Below are 22,706 nucleotides of genomic sequence, written 5' to 3'. Positions count from 1 at the left end.
TCAGCTGATAGTCCTGAAGATGTCAGAATACTATTTTGACCTTGTTCTCTTTCCAGGTGATTATGCTGGTTTCCCTGGCTGTGGTCTGCTCAGACTGCACAGCACATACCGTCATGATCTCAAGATTTATGCCTCCGATGAGGGACGAGTTCAGATGACAGCAGCAGCTTTTGCAAAGGTTCTTCCTCTCTTGGGCATCTACATTCTGCTACGTTGTTCTTAGAATATGACAATTCTAAAGAAAACTTCTGGTGATGAGGAAGGAACTGTCCTAGTAGTTTCCACCTGCCTGTTGGGAGGGCAGTGGTACACTATGCTATTAGCAAGTTTGTGGGGCAGCACTGGAAACCCAGTGTAGCTGCACATGTATGTTGTCTTTGGTATTATGGCCAATATAGGACTCGAGGAGTTATTTACAGAGTATTGCTGGTGTTTAATGTTAGAACACTTCTGCTGGGTATTAACTGCCTACAAAATGAAAGTTTCTGACTGCCCAGCCCAAAGGCAAATGTCTTTGGTGCCCAGACACCTAATGTCTTCGGTGCATTTTGGGGTGAAGGCTGGGGAAGAGACAGATTCATCTGCGGTTACAGCTTGAGCCAAGGGGGATCCTGTGGTAACCATAGCTGTTCTTCAGAGCCTCTGCTGTATCAACATTTTCCAGCAAATTGTCTTGCCTGCTTAAGGATTGCCTAGACAAATCTGGGACTGCTGCAGGCAGAGATGGTGTTTTGCCTAGAAAAATGGCTGATGCTGATGCTAGAAAAAGTAGATGCTGGTGCTGTAAAAATGCTCTTCAAGGACAGTTGAGATTTCACTCAAGTTGACTGAAGGTTGGCCTTGAAACTAACAGAAATGTTTGTTGCATGGGTTGCACATAGCTGAAATCTTGTCCTCTGTTGTATTAGGGTCTGCTGGCCCTGGAAGGAGAGCTGACCCCCATCCTGGTGCAAATGGTGAAAAGTGCCAATATGAATGGTCTCCTGGACAGTGACAGTGATTCTCTTAGCAGCTGTCAACACAGAGTGAAGGCACGACTGCATGAAATCATGCAGAAGGATGCTGAGTTCTGTGAAGAAGATTATGAGAAGGTAAAGCACCTGCATAGCCTTAGAGCTTCCTGTGTCTTGAAGGAGAATAGTGTTGCTGCAGTGGTTTAATATGTGAAGGTGGCTGGGATGTGAACAGTAGTTCTGTTAGTCTCGGATCAGCTCTAGTCAGAATTGCAGGATATAAACAGAGCTTAGGAATGGCAAAGGAAGGATTTTGGGGAGTAACAATCCCTGTATTTCTCCAAGTGGGAACTCTCACAGTTGTTCCGGTGTCCACTTGTCCGCTTCAAGAATCATCATCATGGTACCTTTCTCTCCCTTTAGAAGTCCCAGTGCATTTTGTTCTCATTACTATGCCAGAATAAAATGGGTTTGACAAACCTGTTTTATAAATGCATGCACAAATATGCGATTGGCTGACATTTGGCATTTTTTTCAAAGATTTTCAGTGTGTGAAATCAATGTATCCCTTGTTAGAGGAAAGCTCCAAGCTGTTGTGGAAGAAGTTGCTCCTCCAGTCTTGTGAACTATGTCTCATACAGGTTAAAATTTAAAAAAATAGATCTGGGGGAATTTTTAGTGAGGATGCTACAAAAATCTCTTTCTTCAGTGGTGTACAGAAAACACTATCCAACATCGATGCTGTGGAGTGTCAAAAACTAAATGGCTTTTTATAAAACAATGGGTCCTGCGATAAGCTGGCCACAGTCGCATGACCTTCTATGTATGCTCTTGCACAAAACTGTAGGGAAAATGTGCGGGTCTAAGGCAGAGAATGGGAACTACATTCAGAAGGGGAGTGATGATGAAAAGAGCAGTGGAGTCAGCTGAAAAGCTGCAAAAGACATTGCCTCTTCTGTGTAAGAGAAAATTCCTCTCCACTTGGTTGCTTCTCTGCAGAATGGGAAAGTGGTCTCAGAATAGCCTGCCGATGTGGTAGCTCTCACTGGTTTATTCCCTCGCTTTCCCTTCTCCCCTAACCAGGAATCTGGCTTTTTGGCAGCTCTATCCAAGTGTATACTGTACTGTATGCTACATGTACTGTATACTGCACCTGACAGCCCCAGTGTAGGAATCATATGCATAGCAATGTGAGTTGCTTGCTACTTAAATCAGATTGATTGTGCCAGCTAGGGGTTAAAAATACTATGTTTTGCAGCAGAGAGAATTATAAACGTGATTCAATAGGAACTACGATGAACTTTTGAAACAACTTGATATGGAGTAGGGTGAACTTTGAATCTATAAACCCAAAGTAACTATCTTTTGTAAGTGATCTCTATGCAGAAGAGACAGTATTTCAGGTGACTTTTTTTCCCCCTTTCACTATCTAATTTCATTAAGGTCTATGTTGATACAAAACTTGCTGAACATGCTTCAGATGCCAGTTTGTCGTTGGAAAAATCTCCTTTCTGTAGTCCAACTGGATTTGGACTGCTGCGTGAGCCTGTGATTTGCACGTGGTGAGGCTGGGTGGCCACAATCTTCCTTCTTGGTTTTCAAGCCAGTGAATCTTTGAGCTCCTATTTTTGTATGCTGTGGCTCATGACTTGGAGGGATAAGATTGTGTCAGAGACTAAGGCTGTAAGCACAAGAGCCAAATGCAATAGGCTTTGTTTATCCTGGCCTTACAGGAAACCACATGTCAGTGATATAGGTGACATAAAGCAAGAAGACTGTTCTGTCCTTATCTTCTTTGGGGCTCCCTGATTTGGGTGCATTGCTGCATGCTGCCTGAAACAATCCAAGTTACTGTGGGTGGGCAATTCACCTTTGCCAGATTCTAGATCTTTTGTGCACATACGAACAGATCTTTTGGATACAAACCCTTACGTGGTCCTGTCAGTGTCTGGTAACTGAAGAGTAGAGAGCACATGCTACATCCAGCACTGTAGCTGCCTCTCCAACAAGTCCCTAGACACTTTATTTTTCCCAGACTCGGAGATACGATCACAGAATATTTTTTTCCCAGACTCTGAGATATGTTTACAGAACTGAAATCTATTACCATTAAGGAATATATTTATCACCTCATAAAAATACGTAAAACACCTGTGTAGCCCTTCTGTTCAAGCACAGAAGCAAAGCAAGCCGAGAGTGGATATTGTAGGTGGAGGAAGGTCTGATCTGACAGGAGCAGTTGTTTGCTCTGAGTTTGATTCCAAGAACATGCCTAATTACCTTGAGCATTACACCAGGTTATTACACTTGGCTGGGAATGCAACTTCAGTACCTAATTGTAAAGCAGGGCAGCTGAAGAAGGCAGATATTTTGTGTTCACAGTCTGTAAAGCTACTAACTAATCTCTGTTGTTATCTTCTCTCAGCTGGCACCTACAGGTAGTGCTTCTCTGCTCAACTCCATGACCTTTATCCAGAATCCAGTAGATATCTGTAACCAGGTGTTCACCCTGATTGAGAATCTCACCTCCCAGATACGAAAACGTCTGGAAGACCCAAAATCTGCGGGTAAGCATCAGAGCTGGGAAGAGTCTGCAGCAGATGCATTTATTCTTCTGTCTTCAGAGCTCCCAAACATCACTGTGATTTATATATATAACTATAGCAAAGAAATTGTAGAATGAAATTTTGTGTGTGCTATTGATATAGAAGGCTCCTATTCTGCTTTTAGCTACTGGTAAAGAGAGCTGTAATGCAACAGAAATGTAATATGTATTTTGGTTTTAGAAGGAATATAATCAGCAGCACTATGGCCTGGAGGGATATGCTTGGCTTTTTCAGGAATGTCTTGGAGGGTAGGTCAAGGCTGTAGGCAAGTTCTTTGGGTCATGACTTACTAACCTCTGAGAGTTTTCCTTATAACAGTGCAGAGGCTGTATAAAGGCACCTGTGGGACATGGACACATTCTATGGTAGACAAGCTGTAAGGAAAGCAGTTTCACTTTTTCCAGATATTTCAGAAATAATTTATTGCTGTAGGTTAAGGTGCATTGCAACAGGTCCGATGGCTTTTCCAGGCTCGGATTCCTGTGGGTGGCGTAATGCCTTCTATGCTGGGAGAAGTCAGGTGTAGCTGTCACTTGAAATCTACATGGAATTAGGCAGGATATGAATGCGTTTTTGTGTTCTCTGCTGTTTAGACCTGCAGCTGTACCACAGTGAGACTTTGGAACTGATGCTGCAACGCTGGAGTAAGCTGGAGAGAGATTTTCGCATGAAGAGTGGCCGTTACGATATTAGCAAGATCCCTGATATCTACGACTGCATCAAGTATGATGTACAGCACAACTGTGCACTGAAACTGGAAGGCACAGCTGAGCTCTTCAGACTCTCTAAAGCCCTGGCAGATGTGATCATACCCCAGGTATAGCCTGTCCTGCCTGTGTGAAGATATCTGTGGTGCCACTTTATGACCTATTCTCTGTTTTTTCTTGTGTCTCTTGCACATTAACTTTTAAAGCAGCGTAACACAGATATTTCTCAGGTATCTCTTCTACTGTTTGTATAATGCCAAAACCATATATGACATACGATATGGCAATGCTTTCTTCATGGATGAGGATTCTAACAGCATTAGAGCAATCAACAGCTGATGCAGCAGATTTCTCATGCTCATCATAGTGCATTGTAGCACAGCTTCAAGTTGAGTGTGTGCTCTGTACAACATCGCATCTTCCACATTCAAGATTGTACCTGGGGATAGGGTTTTCTGCATTAAAGTGAAGGCTTTTTATGGTGGATCTAATGTCCTTGTTAAACTAGGACTTGTTGAGTTTGCAAAGTTGGATTGCTTCTCACAAATTTTTTGCATGTAGAAACGGGAGGGGAAAGGAGGGCCATTTGCAATAGCTCTCTTTATTCACCATTGTTCTGTCCCACTTGAGGCACAAATCTTTCATTTATGTGGAATGAGCTTCTAACAGCAGGGTCCAGTTGCTTTGGGCCCATGTAAGGCAGAAGTGGGATTCTAAGCTTTCCCAGACTATATTCCTGATGAGAGATCCTTTGGCCATTTACAGCTTGGCTCTTCAAGTTTTATTGCTGCAAATAGCAGTTGTTGCATTGCTACTCGTGACAGATCTGGGTATGTGTGTTCATACATCAAATTGTATTTGTCCTAAGAGAAAGCTCCCTGTCAGGTACTTGTCTCTCTCAGTTGTTGAAAGTCTACTGATGGTTGTGTCCACGCAGTCTGGGATTCTTGGAGGAGCCTCTGTTACCCTCCTCAATATGGGGAAAAAATGAGAAAGTTGCTGAGTGGTGTTTCCCTTTCTGGCCTTGCTTAACTGCAGTTCTGTTTGTGGACAGGACTGTGGAAGTTCAGCCTCCTTTCATCTGAAGATGTGGCAAAGAACAAAGGCTCAAAGATATCTATTGTGTTTTTTTGTTTGTTTGTTTGTTTTATTTTGTTTTGTTTTTCATTTTGTTTTCCTGCAGGAATATGGAATTAATAAGGAGGAGAAACTGGAGATTGCTATTGGCTTTTGTCTTCCTCTCATTAAAAAGATCCAGTTGGACCTACAGAGAACCCATGAAGATGAGTCTGTCAACAAACTACATCCTTTGTAAGGACTGTTGCATGCTGTTATTGGTGGGTTGGGCCAGCTTTGGAGCAGTGTGTGGGAGCCATGCAGAAGAGTATACTGGTGTGTGAGGAGGCACTGGACATATGCTGCTCTCTCTTGGTGTGTCCTTTGGTTTGTCTGATGCTCCTTGAAGTGGAAGGGAAATGGAAAGGCACATTGAGACTGCTGAGAGTGAGCCAAGGTGCCGAAGAAGCTTAAACCAATTGTAGCTGGATGGTGGTACCTTCATTCCTGTCGCTGCAAGGGGCAAGTGCTAGTGTGACGTAGGCACTTCTGCCTGTGTGTCTGCCACAAAACTTGCTGCTTCTGTCCCTAATGCGCACTCTGCTTGTTCTATTTGTGCGTCTCTTTGACAGTTCCCAGTGTATGATTTCCTTGTTAAGTAAACAGAAATGGTGCTGTATGTTGGATGTTAATACACTGGCAGACTGTGAGTAACATGGGGCTAAACATTTTTTTTAGGTACTCAAGAGGAGTTTTGTCACCGGGTCGCCATGTTCGGACACGGTTATACTTCACCAGTGAGAGCCATGTGCACTCTCTGCTCAGCATCTTCCGCTATGGGGGGCTCCTGGATGTAAGTGTTCCAGCAATGCTCACAGAGTAAGCCTCCCTGCTTTTTCTTGGTAGCCCTTTCCAAGGTAGACAGTGTTTGTAGGTTGCCCCTTTAGCCAGCGTTCCCAGTAATGATGTGCATCAGTGGCCTCTGGCCTGCTCCATTTCTGCTGTGTTTGCATGTTGCAGCTTCCTGCCTTTCTGGCATGGAGGAGGATTGGTCTTCCTCTTTCCTGCCACTGCCTGCCTTGCTTGTGCAGAGGCATGTTTTCTCCAAAAGTTCTCCTGTTGATTTTAGATGAGTCTAGACCACTTGCCTGTGTAGGAAGACAGCAATATGAGGCAGTGGTGATGCAGGAATTTCTTCCTGCCTCCTTCAGCTCTTTATTTAAAAAGTTATGCAGTCGCTGTTATTTCTTGTTTTTTGGTCAATTTTAAGTCAAGAAAATCAGTTTGCTTACAGAAGAATTGACTTGGGGTTGCAAATGCATAGGGGGTGCTCTCTACCAGAGGGACAGACGGCACAGTTTTAGGGTACAAATTTATCCAATCCAGCCTCTTCCTGTGCTCTCATAATCTGCTTCCTCAAGGAATCATCATGCAGGGCCTGAGAAAAGCTCTGCTTTATACTATGATTTATCTACCTGCTTTTAAGCATGGTGTTCTCAAAAGCCTTGAGAGTTTGGGGTTGTTTAGCAGGTGTGATTTCTGATGTCTTTGGAAGCTACATATATCTGCAGGCAGCCGTCATGCAAGTACCTCTGTATTACTTGCTCACTCCATAAGATGCTGCTTTATTCCCCACGCAAGTGTCAGAGGATGCCATGTTGCCAGCATAAGAATGTTAAGCTGCATCTCAGTTTATATGTACCGATGGGGTTCATTTCATGACCATCAAGGTGGTAGGACACTCCACAGCAGCATGAGTGGCACTTTAGGTATGGCCAATCCCCAGCAGTGCTGGGAAACAATTATGGGTGGGCTGCCCTGCCTTGTGGAGCCCAAGGGTCCAGCGTAGCTCTGTCATTCAGCGTTGTGTACAAGCAGCTTCACTCAGTCCTTTATTTACCAGTTCATTCCTTGTGCTTTTTTTGTGGTTTCTCTAAGATACTCATTCTGTAGAACACTGAGAATGACTGTGTTTGGGTACTGCTGTGGGTTATGCTTTTCTTCAGTCAGCATGGCATAGGGGGCTTGCATCTGGATGTGCTCAGAACTGCACGTGAATTGTATGGGTAGCTGTAGTATCCCTCTATGCAATTGCTCCTTACTGTAAGCATCCTGCCCTCATTGCAAGGTCATCTCTCTTCATGCAGTTAAGCAAGATGTTTTTGTCCTGACAATGCTGTTACCTCGTGGAGAGGCTAAGTCTCTCAGACCCATTTCACTGAATGCTGCAAGGTGTCTGCTGTTGCTTATTCCATGCGACTGTTTATGTGTATATATCAGGAGAACAAAGACCAGCAGTGGAAGAGAGCCATGGACTATTTGAGTGCTATCTCAGAGCTGAACTACATGACCCAGATTGTTATCATGCTCTACGAGGACAACAACAAGGTGAGGGATATAGCTGTAGGACAAAATCCTTCCTGCCATGATGCAAGGCACAGTCCCCTGAGAGATGTGTTCAGCTGGGAAGTTTGTGACCTGAGCTCTCTCACCTTGTGAATAATGATGGATGGATCATTTACACAACCACTAGTTCTTATTTTTAGGTGAGAGAAAGTGACCCAGTTAATATTTGTTACATGTAAGCAGGATGCCATCCTGATCAGTAACACCAAACTTACGTATTTGATACCAGCTATTGTAAAGCATGTCCTAAAGAAAAATCATTTGGTGTTTCTTACTATTAATTACAAATGAACAATAAGAAAAACAAAATAAAACCAAATTATATTTGACAGTTTATTCAGAATATTTATAGAAAATGTCCATAAATCCCACATTCATAAACTTTTATTTATTAAAAATAGACTGGTATAGTTAGGGAAGTATATACTGATATCTTCAGGAAGTAAAGATAATCACTTAAAAAAACAGATGGAATATGGAAGGTGACAGTGATGACCATAAATAGTTTTGACACTGAATTGTACATACTGAATCCCAGGTTTGGTGACCTGTACTGCAGGAGGTCATAGTGGGTGAGGGGAGCAGCCCCTTTTTTCTGTAAGCTTTAGAATTAGAATTTTGTATTCAGAGAGTTGATGTGGGATTTTAATGGTAGAATAGAGATCTTGAGTTGTGGTATAAGTCTGTTAGTGAGTTGAGATGATGAAACTTTGGGTTTCCATTAGTGCCAGATCCTGTAAAAGCTCTGGCTACCTTTTAAATATATATATATATATATATATATATATAAATAAATATATATGTATATATAAAATAAATATATATATAAGTTTTTAATAAGTTTTATATATATATATGTTTTAAATTAATATGAGAGACAGTTACTTAAATCTTGGAGTAACTTGACTAAAGTTATAGGAGGGAACCCATCTCTCCCTGTGCCAGTAAGTTCTGATTTTGCAACAGGAGTGGATCAGAAAGGGGCTATGCTTTAGGTTTGTATATATACATATAGCCTGATGCTGTTTTGGTCTTCTGGTGGCTGTTATCACAAAATAACAACAGTTTGAATGCCTCAGCTTTGTGCTAATAAGGGCTGTCCTTTTGGATGAGACAAACCTAGAGCCAGTATGTTTGTGGTTCCTTGTTGCTTCTGCCTTTCTTCCGAAAGGATGTGCTTGGGATGCGTGCTGCACCAGCATGGTGGGCTGACCTAAGTCCAGATCATGGCCTGTGCTGACAGTGGGATTAATTTTTATTCGTTTATTTATTCCTTATCACTCCTGTTCACAGGACCCATCTTCAGAAGAGCGTTTCCATGTGGAGCTGCATTTCAGCCCTGGTGTGAAAGGCTGTGAGGAAGACAGAAATGTCCCCACGGGATTTGGCTTTCGGCCTGCATCAGCAGAGGTGAGCACATTGTTCTAGACAAGAGTGACACTGTGCCCTGTGTGCTGGGGACACGGTGAGCATGGATCTGTCAGACCCCATACTGCTCTGCCGGGCCCTGTCTGGTCTCCAGCAGCATGTTCTCCTCTGGCCTTTAGTCTTGTGCCTGAGGATTCTAAGTGGGTTATGTTCTCTGTCTAACTTCGTGGGCTTTTCAGGACAGTCTTTGTGTGAGGAGAAAGCAGAATGCTGATAACTCACTGAATTTAGCAGAGCTGGAGATATGAGCCTAGAGTAAATGCCCTGGGCAGTGCCTGGTAAGGACACGTGCCTGGAGCTGTCAGTGTTTCGTACTGCAGAATGAGGACAAGAAAACAGACCAAGGCAGCCTGGAGGACCTCTCCAAAGAGAAGGGCATTGATGAGCCAGATCGTGCACAGCAAAGGTCTCCGCAGCCCTCTGAGCCAGTCAGCATTCAGCGAAGATCACCACTGATCAGGAACCGGAAGACAGGGTCCATGGAGGTAATAGTGCAACGGGCAGTCCAGGTTGTTCTAGTGAAGGTCTTTTGCCTAGTTTTAGTTTCCTGAGATTCCTCTTAACATGCCAGAGTATGATTTGATTCTGTGGATTGATTTGGGGATGGGATTGAACAGGGATTTTTCAGAAAGCTGACCTACCAAACTCCTCACTGAGCAAAGAGGGAATTGATGAGGAAGAGCAAGTAAGGAAATGCTTGAAAAACACAAGTATATTTAGATTACGTGCTCTGTAGAGGCATTCATGTTCCAGCTGCCAGATTGCTCACCTCTTCACCTTGCCACATTGTTATCTTTGTGTTCACTTAGATTCCAGCCTTCGCATCCTACAATTTAGCTCCCCATTTCTTGTTCCTGTTTCCTGTCTATGGTCCCGTGCAAATCAGAGGTCCCTGCTAACTGGCGGGTTTATTATTTATTCTGTTACATTATTTATTCTGTTTATTCTCTGATCTGCTAAAGCAACAGATATTGATTTTACTGATCTTACTACTCTCTTTCATGGCTATTTGTATGCCATAAGGCTAGCTTCACAGTCAGCAGGTAGCTGACACCTTCAGGGTGCTTCATGGGCATTTTTAATATCTGTTTTCTGAGCCAGTGAAAGCAGAGTTAGGGCTTGAGATGTTTGTTAGCTGTCTTTTATTTCTGTGTCACTTGTGGTATAATCTTTGTCAGCAGTACGCAGGGGCTCTTTGTAGTGGGCGCATGCTAAGTTTAAGGGGACATACTTTGCTGCTGCTTAAGAAGGAACTGTATGTCCCAGTGTTTCTAACAAGAGTTTGGGGATACAAGGAGCTTAGTACAGGAATCCCTTCGTACTTCTGAAATCTCTACTGTTCCATAACCCGACACAAACGTGAAATTAAAATTGAGCACACACTGTCACAAGCTTAGTATACAAGTACCAGTGTGTACTTGCTTCCTGAAAAGTACCAGCTTCTTGAAAATTGTGATTTTAAGGAAGAGACACTTTACTTTTTATGGGTGTATAAAGGCTTTTGACATCAGTGGGTAATTTAGGGCATGACACTAACTATACTGTCTCTTTTTGCAGGTGCTTTCTGAATCTTCTTCCAAATCAGGAGGTTATCGCCTCTTCAGCACTTACTCAAGGCAGTCTTCTGAGATGAAGCAAAGTGGCTTAGGTACTGTACTTGACCTGTACTCAGCCTGCTCACCTGTACCTCTGTATTTTTGCGTGCATCTGTCTGTCCCTTCCCATATACATCTGGCTTAAGTTCCTTGTATGTCTGTGTATATGTGTTATCTCTTCTTGTAGTGTTACTGCCTCGACTGCTATAAAGGCTATCTTATTGTAATGCCTTTTGTGTATGATATTTTCCTTCAGTTTCTAGCAACAGAAGATGCACCTGTCATCTTTTATAGCACGAAACAACAGAGCAAGCTGTGTACTTAGAGACTGGACTTCTGCTTCTGTGTTGCTATCATTTGTTACACCATTTTTAACCTTAGTAGGAAGAGGTGATTTCACATGAGAACTAGTATGCTTTCTGTTCTGAAGAACGGTAATTTGTGAACAAAGCTGCTCTTCATGTAAGATTATTTTATTTCTACCTTTGTTTCATAAAGAACTCTTGTATGGAACAGCTCTGTCATCTGCTGCAATGTTTTGACAGCTTCAGTTGAGCTAGGATCCACTGGTTAGCTGTTCTTTGCATGGTAGCCAGTGGCAGAAAGTATTTTGGGGCTGTTGGTGTTCTCCATGTGTTCTTGAGGATACCATTCCCTGTCAACCTAAGCTAAGCTATGTGTTAATAGTGGATTTTTTTCCTGAAATATTTTTGCTAAAGCAAGATTTGTTTGGAAGGTGAATAGCAGTCTCTGGTGTCATGAGGTTTAAAGTTATGAGGTTTAAAGAAACCCAGATCCTGAAGATTACTAATAAGCACCAGGAGGTGGAAGTGCCCAAGTTATGCTTACTTTCTTTTTCTTTAAAGTCATTTTTTACATTTTGGCTTTGAGGCATGGCCACAGATTTCCTTGCAGAAGTTCTGATTTACCAGTTCTTTTCTCTGTTATGTGGGCATCCTGCAGCCAAGGGTTTTCTGAAAGGCCTGATCTTTTTTTTTTTTTTTTTTGTCATTTTTGAATGATATGCTTCTTTGGAAACTAATTCTTGCCAAGTTAATTGAATTTTCTTTGGAATAATAAGGAAGTATCCATGGAGTCTGCAACCTATAGCTCCAGCCAGCTGGAAAAGTGTAAGAAGTAATGCTGATGCATATTATTTTCTTAAAGGCACAATAACTTTGGCCATAGTGGTTTTTGAGTGTGGTATATCTACTGCCTTTCGCAGACCACCTGCAGGATTAAGGAAGCTCCAATAAACTGCCTTGATGAGGCTTGAGGAAACCTGTGGTTAGTCTGTGAATCCATGTGAATTAATATGAGAATTTCTAAGATAGCACACACTCAATGAAGCACATCTGTTTGAAAAATGAATACATCAAATGCAACATGCAAACCGTCTTCAGTGTTTGGATTTCTGAGTGCCAGGAGGCATGTGTTCTGGAAAGATTTTACCGCATAGATATTATACCGTTTTCGAGGATTCTGAGGAATGTATGTTCTGGGGATAGAGAAGACTACTGCTATACTGCTATACTAGTCCTCTTGCAGAGGACTAGTTTTCCTTGACAGCAAAATTTAAAACGTAATCCCATCAGGTTTAATACCAGGTTCTTGCCTGACTTGCCTTGCAGGAAAGCCTTTGCTGATGACTTCCAACTGTGAAGCTCTGCAGAGGCAAAACTTTGGGTAGGAATTGACCAGATCTGTGACAGTAGATACAGCTGGATACTCAGTTCAGTCTGTAGAGACTTGCAGCTGCATGCAAAGAAGGGTTGAGCAGAAGAGACTTGTGGTGCAACACCAGCTTGCACAATCTCTGATTATTAGGATGTCTGTTTCTGTGAATTTCTCTCAGCCTGAGAACTGTTGAAAAGAATGGTGCCTCTTTACCTTTAAAAGTCAAGCTCTTCAAGGAATATTCCTGCTTATTTTGTAGAAATCTAATTGCTTCCCCCTTTATGATCTGAAATGCTCTCTCTTGGAGAAAGAATATAGAACTCATGTGAGCTTGAACTTTGGCTTTAATACTTGTCTCAGCAGCTGTGCTATGAGGTGGTTCATTCAGATGCTACCACTGTTTCTGAGCTTTTTTGAAGCTGAGCTTACTCTCTTGCTGCCTGACCTTGTCAGTGTCTGGCTATTTATCTCTGAGGGAACATTTCCATCTCTTCAGGTATAACCTTGTATGTTGAGGCATACAGGAAAGGGGAGCAGGGCAGAGCTCCTAGAATAGCCCTGTTTCCATACCTGCTAGAATTCTGTCTTTAGAGTATTTTAAAAGATGCCTTAAAATGGCTGTTTGGAAAAGGGGAGAGCAGCAGCTTGCTTCGTCCTTTCAGTGTGATGCTTTGGAGTATGCCTCATTTTTCTGGGCAAGAGCAAGTGCATCATTATGGATTGTCTGCAGTATTTTGCATGTTTCTGGCTTGAGAAGCCTAGGGATCTTTCAATGCCTTTCTTCGCTTGCAAGGACACTGAAATGGGATAAAATCTCTCCTTGCTGTTTGAGTAAGAGGTGGTGTATTGCTGGTGGGGATGACAGCCTTGTTCTGAGACTTCCTTTCCCATAGGGAAACAGGAGATGTCCATTTTTAAACATCTGAAACATTGAATAGACATCTGAAAATTAAATATACAAAAATAATCCAGTACACGCTGCTGTTTCTGGCAAGTGTTGCTACATCTTAAAACCAATTTGCTAGTATACCATTATGTTTTGAGGATGTGTGCTTGTTTGTTTACTTTGGTTACAGTGAACTCCTAGAGTTTATTCATAGATGATTGCTGTCATCCACAGTCATCCTTGTAAATTCTATTCAGGTTTAAGGGTGCGTATGGAGTGCGTTTTGTACTGTAGCAGAACAGAACCACTGGGGTATCCCTAGCTTAATGATTATTGACGCAAGATTGCAGAAGATAGTAAGTGATAAAAATATTCTGTTACATTTTTATTTGCTGGTAAACGAGTCTCGTTTTTGATGTTGTTTGTTTTAAACCGTAGAAGGATGACTGTGAACATCATGCTGGCTGCCACTTGACAAAATTTTGTTTGCTTTCTGACAGATTCCAGTTCATGCTGAGTCACCAATGAACTTCACTTTAAGGCATTAGGAGAAAATTTTCTAAGGCTTGCGTATCAGTCACCCTGCAGGCAAGAGTTCTTTGCCTATTTGTCGAAGGACATGTACATGCTAGTCTGTCATGCTGGAAAAGCTATCAGCAGTGATATGGTGGAGTAGCTAAGGTTCAGTGCATATGAGAACTCTTTATCATCCTCCACTGTTCCAAGAAGCAGGTGCTGTCAGCTGAGGCTGAGCTTACATATGAATAACTCAAAGCTCAGGATCTGTGTTTTTTTTTTCTCCAGAGGCTCCAGCTAAAAAGCAGTCGTGTAGAAAAAGGGCTGGCATCATCATTGGCAACAAATGGACGCTAGGCAGCAGTGCACCCTTCCACCAGAGGAAGACAATGGCTTGCTTTCTCTGCTGGGTTAACAGGGCTGTAGCAGGCAGGCTGAGGGAGCTGTTTTTTCTTCTCTGTTCAGCATCTGTGAGACTGTCTGAAGTACTGCTGTCCTGTCCTGAGCTCCCTAGTGCAAGAAGGGCATGGACATAGGCTTATGTAAGTCCAGTATGGGGCAGTGGAGGTGGGTGGGAGCTGGAGCGCGCAGTTGATGAGAAACCGAGAGAGCTGGGCTTGTGCAGTCTTTGTGTCAGAAGCTGAATGGAGGATGGAAACCTTAATGTGATTCAGCCACCTAAATGGGAGGTTACAGAGAATACAGAGACAGACTCTTCTCCAAGGCACATGGTGATAGAATGAGAACCAACAGGCAGAAACTGCAGCATGGGAAATTCCAATTAGTGACGAGGAGCACAGTTTTCACAAATGCACCAAATGCTGGAACAGGGACCTTGACAGGTGGGGAAATCTCCTTCCTTGGAGGTATGCAAAACTTGACTGGACCCCTTGCTAGGGGTATTGGGAAAGAAGCTTCCAAAGGTTCCTTCCAACTTAAATTGTGCTGTATTTTAGAGCCAAGAGCTGCTTGCAATATAGGCAGAATCTTTTTAACAGTAGTAACAGTTGCATTGTTCCACATAATGCTAGAAGGCAGTATGTCAGGGTTTTCATCCTGGCAGATAAGATGGAGCAAGATCAACCTGCTTGTTTCTGGAAGCAATGTATGTGGGAGTAATGTTGTTTTTTAGTAGTTGGTATTCTCAGTACAGACTGTAGTCTCAAGACAGTTTAACAGAGAATTCATAGACAATCAGTGGTTTCTCTGGCCCATAAGAAGTTTGTTGTTTTTTTTTTCCTCATGGACAGTTGCTTTTCTTGGTCAAAAGAGTCCTGTTTCTAATGCCCAGAAGTTCCTTAAATATCACATAAAGTCAAGTTGCTGTAAAAAATGCTGCACTTCACAGAAGGAAACACCAGCACTTTCCAAAGCCACTGGTCTTAGGTTGCCCTTCTGTGCTTGAGACAATTTTGAACACCTTAATCGTTGCCACAGGTTATGCAAATCTCCACACTGTGGGGGCATCTGGTGCTTTGTGGATGTAGATCATGGAACATTTGGACCCACTCGGGAGTCAAAGCATGACCATGTGGATGTGAAATATCATCTGGGCAGCAGCTTGAGAAAGAAAATTCTCTGGTCGTATTGCTTTCCTTACTGCTTGACAGAGCAATTAATCTCCATTTACAGCAACAGATTAAACACATTGAAACTTACTAGTTGTAGACAACCCTTTCTCCTTCTCAGTGCCCTGCAGAAGAAGGAAACAAAGAGAAACATGTGACATGAACATCAGTGATTTGCATCCTGGCTTTTCTGATATGAGTACTTAGCTTTGCTGACTGGCAGATGTCAAGATGTTTTTCCTAGACCAGGACGGAAGAGCCAGAGGGAAATAAACCACTGGAAGAAGTTAGGAACTTTCTTGGAGCTGAGTATTGGGCCTACCTGATGTGCATTTGTCACTGCTGAATTGAGAATGGGGTTTACTGCCTCCCCACGCTCCCCTAGCATCAATTTCTTCCTGAGATGCCTGTGAAGTAGGCAGTTTATTCCTCATTCTTTGACTAACCCTGCTTTTCTGTAGTTGCATGTGGTGGAGATGTAATACTAACACCTTCCATGCCTTTCCAGGGTCACAATGCACCGGCCTGTTTAGCACCACTGTGCTGGGAGGCTCCTCCAGTGCCCCCAACCTCCAGGACTACGCACGCAGCCATGGCAAAAAGTTTGCCAGCAGCCTGACATACAAAGACGGTATGTGTGTTCTCTGTGCAGCAGGTTAATTTGTGGACTTTGGTGTCTCAGGATACTACTAAGGCAGAGACTTAGGCCATTAAGAAGAGCGACACGGTTGAATGTGTGTATTCGCCGCATCTGCAGTAATGCATTTTGTCATATCCCAAGAAATCATGAGCCCTGCTAGGACAAGACAGGAGCTGACATTGTGTGAGGAGCTTTATGCTGATGTATGGTAGTGCTGGTGTATGGTCATGCTGGTGTCTGATTCTGCTCTCATATTTTAATACTACTTGCTGTCGTGGAAGAGGGATTATTGGTCTGGATAGGAAATAGGTTTGTCCTGGTACTGAAATCCAGCATGTCAAATCATTTTGCTTGTCTTGGTGATCTTCCTGATGCTAAGCCAATGTTTTTTTGAGATAGTAATGCTCAACGTACAGAAGATGGGGCCATCCCAAAGGCAGTGTGATGTGCTGGGTGGGATAAGATGAGTGCTGGAGACCCCATCTGTGCACTAGGCACACAGAAGAGTCTGAGAGAGCTGTCAGAAAGCAAGTGTAATAGTTGTGATATGCTTGTGATATACTGCAAAAGGACTGTAAGGTTTAGTTATTGTGACTAGTTTGTACTGCTGTATAGTTCAGGAAGACAGCCTGGTAAAATGTATTTGGGCCATTAGTATAAATGTTGTGCAGTGTGCATGGATGAAGGGGTGTTGCCAGCTGAGGACTGATCTGCAGTTAGTGCATTATGTATTGAGAAGCAGAGAGTCTATTGCTACTTTCAAGGAAACTGGAGCACAGGAAAAGGCCGAGGTGTCCTGGAGGAGTTGTAGGAATGTCATGCATCAGTGGAAGTGTTCTTTATGATCCCAGCAAGAAGGTCGTTCAGATTCTGTAAAATATTGAGAACAGATTAGGTGATGAATTGATTGAGAGCAGCACTGCAGAGAAGGACCTGGGGAAAGCTGATGGATTCAAAACTGAATGTGAGCCTACAGTGTGCACGTGCTGTCCAGGAAGCAGGTCCAGAGGCGGGCCATGAAAGTCATCAGAGGTCTGGACACCTCTCCTGTGAAGACAGGCTGAGAGAGTTGCAGTGGTTCAGCCTGGAGAAGAGAAGGCTCTGGAGGGACATTACTGTGACCTTTCATTATATAAAAAATAATTATAAGAAAGAGAGACTTTTTTTTTTTAATAAGGAAGAAATTTTTTTGCAACAAATGTGGTGAGACACTGGAACAGGTTGCTGAGAGAAGCTGTGGATGCCCCATCACTGGAGGTGTTCAAAGTCAGGTTGGACAGGGCTTTGAGCAACCTGATACAGTGAAAGATGTCCATTGCAGGGCGCTTGGACTAGATCTTTAAGGGTCCTTTCCAACCAAGACTGTTGGTCAAAAGTAACACAGGAAGGGAGAGAGGACAAATGATCTTATATGTCCCTTCAGGTACTGCAAACACTGAGTTATGCAGCATTGGACAAGCCTCTCCATGGATGGGGTCTGCACAGTGTGCTGTGCATTGGTTGGAAATCCATCCAGTACTTCACAACTCGGGTTTCCCAGCATTTGGATGGATTATTATTTGTTACTGTGTCTGAGTGCCTTTCTTACTGGGATCACAATGAACACAACACCAGTATGTGACAAGCTGGGGAGATAACCAAGGTTATAATTTGTGGCATTGGGGAAAACAGGAGATTGATTCATTTGGATTTTTGTTTTAAGGCAAGGAAAATGTTCTAGCCAATCAGGGTGTTAAGATGTTCTCCAATGCACAGACCTGTTGGAACCCCCTGAATACTGTTGTATTGAGACCATTAGGTACACCAGCTTTCTGTGCTGTTTTGCAGAGTGTAAGAGAAAATGGTGTTGCTTTTCACCTCCTTAGAGAGCTCCCTAGCAAACAACAGGCTGTGTGATAGAGGCAAGGAGGATGAGCTGGAAGGATTTTTTAAACCCTGCTGCACAAGCCTGAGTGCTGGCGACCTGTGGATCCCAGAGTAAGCTCATGTGTTTGGCACAAGATGGATATGGATACCAAGAAAGCCACTTGAAAAGGCCAACTAGGGCTCTGGCTGATTTTCTTCCACAACTGTGCAAGCATTGTGGGCTGAAGGCAGTACTAATGCTCAGGGAAAACTGTTAGACTGCTTGCTCTGTGCTCAGCTGGGAACAGGACAGATTCTGCTCAGTCCTGGTGCAGCGCTGCCTTCCTCCATAGGCTGTGTGGTGGGACTGTGCCTGCAGCTGGCTTCTGGCAGTCAAGGTCCACAGCAGACACCTACTGCTTTAGCCTAAATTCTGCAACAAGGTTTCTGTGTGCTTAGATGCAGCTGTGCATTCAAGTATTTAAAAGTCAGACTTACTTAACTAATATGTGACTAACATAATGCAGAATTATTCATCTTGTTGGTACGTTTCATTTTTCACATTTCGTAGTGTGCTGTGGCACCCTGTGCCACCAGTGCCCTGCTGCAAAAATAAGAAGAAATTGGGAGGGTTGGAAAAACAAATAGGAGTCAGAAGGACATTTATCTTCTGGGGAAGGTAGTTTGGAATGTGAAATAAGCCCTTAATCTGTTTGTTCTGCTCAAACAAGTACCAATGAAATGATGAACATTGGCATTTAAAACAAACATGACTAGAACTGACTGCAGTAAGTGACATAGCAGCTACAGCAGTCTCTTGGGAGTACACTTGTATCAAGGCTTTTTTTGCAGTCAGGCTAATAGTCTTTAAAAAGCCTTCAGATTCTGAAGCATGTCTTTGCATGAACTCTGACAATTTTTCATGACTGATGCTTCAGGATACGATGCATGGCTTATAGCACTTCATCATAGACTTGCTCAAGTGGCCCTTATGTCTTTTTGCTTGGGACTGGAAAGAGGGTTAAGCAAGACCTCAGTGGAGAGTTATATCCCAAGCTCAGGTTGAGGGAAGGTCCACTGATGGTGATGCTTTGAAGTTGGTTTGTCTGAAGCCAGTGGTCCAGTAGCCTATGTTGCAGCACCATTTAAATTGATGTCCTGATAAAGGACTGGTGTCCCTGGCAAGATTGAGATGGTTACCAGCTGACTGACTGAAGCACTAGGACTCAGGCACTTCTCAGAGGATGCACATGTAGGGAAGCTTTGCCATCTATCTGTTGAGTTTAAAGAGGAAAAAAAAATTCTAGGGCTATGACATTGCAAAAGGAAATTGCAGCAGCCTTTAGAGTCGGTTTAAATATATTATATGGGCAAGTCGGTTGGTGTAAATAGAGAAGTACAACGTGGGGTGTGGCAGCATAAATTGGTATGTAAGACCCCTAACCTTGGTGTACAGTGATAGGCATACAGACTAGGTGGAATGGATGCATGAAACATGAAATAGAAATTACATCCTCAGTTCCTAAATAGTAGCAAAAGATATGATTGGCTGGGCTCTCACACCAAGTCATACGTACAGGTGGTCTAGACCATTCTTTCTCATGATAGACTGGGGGAAGAGTGACTGGAAAGCTGCCTGGCAAAGCAGTGTGCTCAGGTGGCCAAGAAGGCCAACAGCATCCTGGCTTGTATCAGCAAGTGTGGCCAGCAGGGTTAGGGAAGTGATTGTTCCTCTCTACTCAGCTCTGGTGAGGCCACACGTTGAATACTGTGTTCAGTTTTGGGCCCCTCACTACAAGAAGGACATCAAGGTGCTAGGGTGCACCCAGAGAAGGGCAGCGAAGCTGGTGAAGGGTCTAGAGAACAAGTCTGATGAGTAGCAGCTGAGGGAGCTGGGGTTGTTCAGCCTAGAGAAGAGGAGGCTCAGGGGAGACCTTATCATGCTCTACAGTTACCTTGAAAGAGGCTATAGCAAGGTGGGGAATGGCCTCTTCTCCCAAGCACCCAGTGATAAGACAAGAGGAAATGGCCTTTAGTTGTGCCAGGGGAGGTTTAGGTTGGATATTAAGAAAATTTTTTTTCACTGAAAGGGTTGTGAAGTATTGGAACAGACTACCCAAGGAAATAGTTGAGTCACCATCCCTGGTGGTCTTCAAAAAAACATGTAGATGTAGTGCTTGGTGACATGGTTTAATGGTGATCTTGGTAGTTCAAGGTTAAAGGTTTGACTGGGTGATTGTAGAAGTCTTTTCCAACCTAAGTGATTCTGTGATAGCCAAGGAATTCCCAGGGTGGGAATAAGCTGAAGTTTTCATCCTTTTGGGTTGCTTTTTTTTTTTTTTTTTTTTTTTTTTGAGCATATGGAGAGTAATCCATGTGTTTTAAAACTCAACTGTTTGTGCCTCATTAGATGCATAGAGCCTATCCTTGCACTAACTGTCTTTCTGATGTTTGATTTCTGTAAGAGACCTTGGTCTGATTTGCTCCATGGCTCTAAGAGAAGCCTGAGGACCAGTGTGACAAGTGCATCCCAAAACGTCTTCCATATTGAAATGCTTTGAGCAACAGAACTGCAGAGGCATGCCTTCATGGGTGTTGATTAAGCTTTTAAATTCGCAGATATCTGTGTTTAACTTGCATTAAGAGGATGTTTTGAGCTGCTCTTTCCAGTGCCACAGCTTTTCAGTTCCTCTGTAGAACAGCGTGTTTTCCTTGGGCAGAGGTGAATCCTGAGGACTATGGTTCCAGGTTTTCAGGGTATTCTCTAGTGCTGCTGATTGCTTGGTAATGTGCTTTTGTACTTGCAAGCATGGCCTACTTGCATCTTTCACCGGACTGAGCCTGGCTTTCCATCAAGATGGCTGGAAGTGTGGTAGGAAGGAGTGTGACCAAGGAGTTTATAGGGTCAGGGGAGCCACTGGTAGGACAGTGCAAGGAAAGTGGGGAGCTGACAGTGTCCAAGGAACCTCAGAGCTTCAGTCAGACCTGTGAGCAGAAAGTGCCTGGGGTGCTACAACAGTGCCAGTGGGAGCATGTGTTATGGGGGTCAAGCCAGGAGGTGAACTTGAAAGGGTAGTTGCAAGCATATGAAGGCTGGGGGATCCTTAGAGGTAGGCTGTTAACTGAGATGATCTGTTTTTATTTCCTCAGAGCTCTTGTCTATGCCAGCCGTAAAACGATTTTCTGTGTCGTTTGCAAAGCATCCGACTAATGGTACGTTTGCTTCCTTGATTTGACGTTCCCTCACACTTCTAACCCCATGCTCACATTCAGTTCTCCTCTCTGCACATGCTCTCCTTTCAGCCGCCTTGTGTTTTTTTGCGTGTCTGTGTATCTGGTGTCCAAACATGCTTCACCTTTCCCCATTGTCTCATTGTGACTAACTTGTTCACTCATCTGCTGTTACTGCACAATGGTTCCCGTGCTGTTTGTGGGAGATCTGTCAGGCTGCTTTCCCTCCCAGACATTTGTGTGAAAAAGCAACAGCAGTGGCTTTGTGAATGGACTCCTAAAGCAGCCTTTAATTCCACTGCTGATGTTAAGGCCTTCTCATGCGCTGCCTTGCAGGGGGTGGAGAGAATGCTCTTGGATTTGAGGGTGTGTGGGGATATCTACTCCATATCCTAAGAGCACTGCAGCTTAGGTCTTCAGTTTCTGCAGAGCAGATCTTAAGGATCAAAACAAGGATATCCTGGAGCTACGTGTGTGTCACCTTGAAAAGTGCGGTCTGCGTGGGAGAGCAGGAGGTGCTAGCAGCATTCCTTCTGCACATTGTATTCCTTAGCACAGTGGTCGTAGGAGGCCATGAGGTCACCGGTACTCCTATTTGCAAACTTGTTTGTTATGGTGGTCCCTTGGTTACTCCAAGCGTGGTGGTGCTGGTGGGAGTAGTCTCACCTTTCCTGATGACGTTATCCTGGAAATGATGTCTCTCCAGGTATTTCATCTGCTGATGGTGTACAGTGCTGGCTTGGGCCTGGTGTCATCCCAAACTAGGAGGGGATCAGCAGTGTGCCACGCAGGGTGATGTGACCATATTCACTCCTGTTGTGCTAGTAGCTATGAAGAGGCTTGGTAGGGAAAGATATCTGACTGTGCTTATATTTACTCACCATCTCTGCTTCATATTGCTAGTAACCTAACACCTGAACTGTGAGTCTTCCGAGATTAAAGACCACTACATGGGTTGTAGCAGATGCCTTGAGCTACTATTTATTATAGCTTACCCTGAAACTTTTGAAAAGGTTTGTTTCATAGCACCACTCCTACCCATACCTCATGGCTCCTGCTGTTGAGACAAGTTAGATCCAAAGCACATCACTGAAAGATACCAGGTTAAGTATTTCTGTTTTAAGTGGTCACGGCTGCTTCTGGAATCTTGTTGCTTAGTAAATGCGAAGAAATTCTGCTCTCTGTGATCTGGAAGATGAAGGAAATCTAGAAGACTGTTACAAAGACCAAAGTTCTGGGAAAGATGAAAGAGGAGGGGACAACTAACTGTGGCTTTGTTTCACATATCTAAAGGGAACCTATTTGCTCTTTGCTTGGTTTTGTTTTTCCTTGAGTTGCCAACTGCTCAATTTGTATGTGTGGAAACCATCTGAGAAAACAAGGTGTATGTCAGCAGGATGTGTCATTCTATCTTGCCAACAAAACTTATACCAAGTACTGGTCTTTCCCAAGCCACATTGTAAAGCACCTGCCCCCTACAAAAAATACAATAAAACGAAACTGAGCATCAGATTTTCTCAAGAACCCAATGAATATTTCTAATAGTAAAGTGATTCTTAATCAAGAAAACAAAGACAGAGGTCCAGCAGGTC

General features: G+C 43.4%; 1 protein-coding gene across 12 annotated transcripts in view; it reads left to right on the top strand.

Annotated features, from left to right (window-relative positions):
• The window catches only part of PPIP5K1 (diphosphoinositol pentakisphosphate kinase 1), a 51,394-nt gene that overhangs the window by 16,864 nt on the left and 11,824 nt on the right, over positions 1 to 22,706 (top strand). For 8 of the 12 annotated variants that reach the window (XM_068695584.1, XM_068695573.1, XM_068695576.1 and 5 more), the window contains exons 17-28: positions 57 to 178; positions 909 to 1,091; positions 3,379 to 3,520; positions 4,153 to 4,376; positions 5,450 to 5,577; positions 6,061 to 6,175; positions 7,603 to 7,710; positions 9,022 to 9,138; positions 9,477 to 9,641; positions 10,714 to 10,804; positions 15,907 to 16,029; positions 21,034 to 21,096. In XM_068695584.1, coding sequence (XP_068551685.1) covers positions 57 to 178; positions 909 to 1,091; positions 3,379 to 3,520; positions 4,153 to 4,376; positions 5,450 to 5,577; positions 6,061 to 6,175; positions 7,603 to 7,710; positions 9,022 to 9,138; positions 9,477 to 9,641; positions 10,714 to 10,804; positions 15,907 to 16,029; positions 21,034 to 21,096 — 1,581 coding nt within the window. The remainder of the gene's footprint in view (positions 1 to 56; positions 179 to 908; positions 1,092 to 3,378; positions 3,521 to 4,152; positions 4,377 to 5,449; positions 5,578 to 6,060; positions 6,176 to 7,602; positions 7,711 to 9,021; positions 9,139 to 9,476; positions 9,642 to 10,713; positions 10,805 to 15,906; positions 16,030 to 21,033; positions 21,097 to 22,706) is intronic. The other 4 variants (XM_068695577.1, XM_068695581.1, XM_068695580.1 and 1 more) reach the window with 2 other exon arrangements.

Source organism: Anas acuta, chromosome 12, assembly GCF_963932015.1.
Source record: "Anas acuta chromosome 12, bAnaAcu1.1, whole genome shotgun sequence".
In the NCBI taxonomy this organism is placed as follows: domain Eukaryota; kingdom Metazoa; phylum Chordata; class Aves; order Anseriformes; family Anatidae; genus Anas; species Anas acuta.
This window is presented reverse-complemented; position numbering and strand designations above follow the sequence as displayed.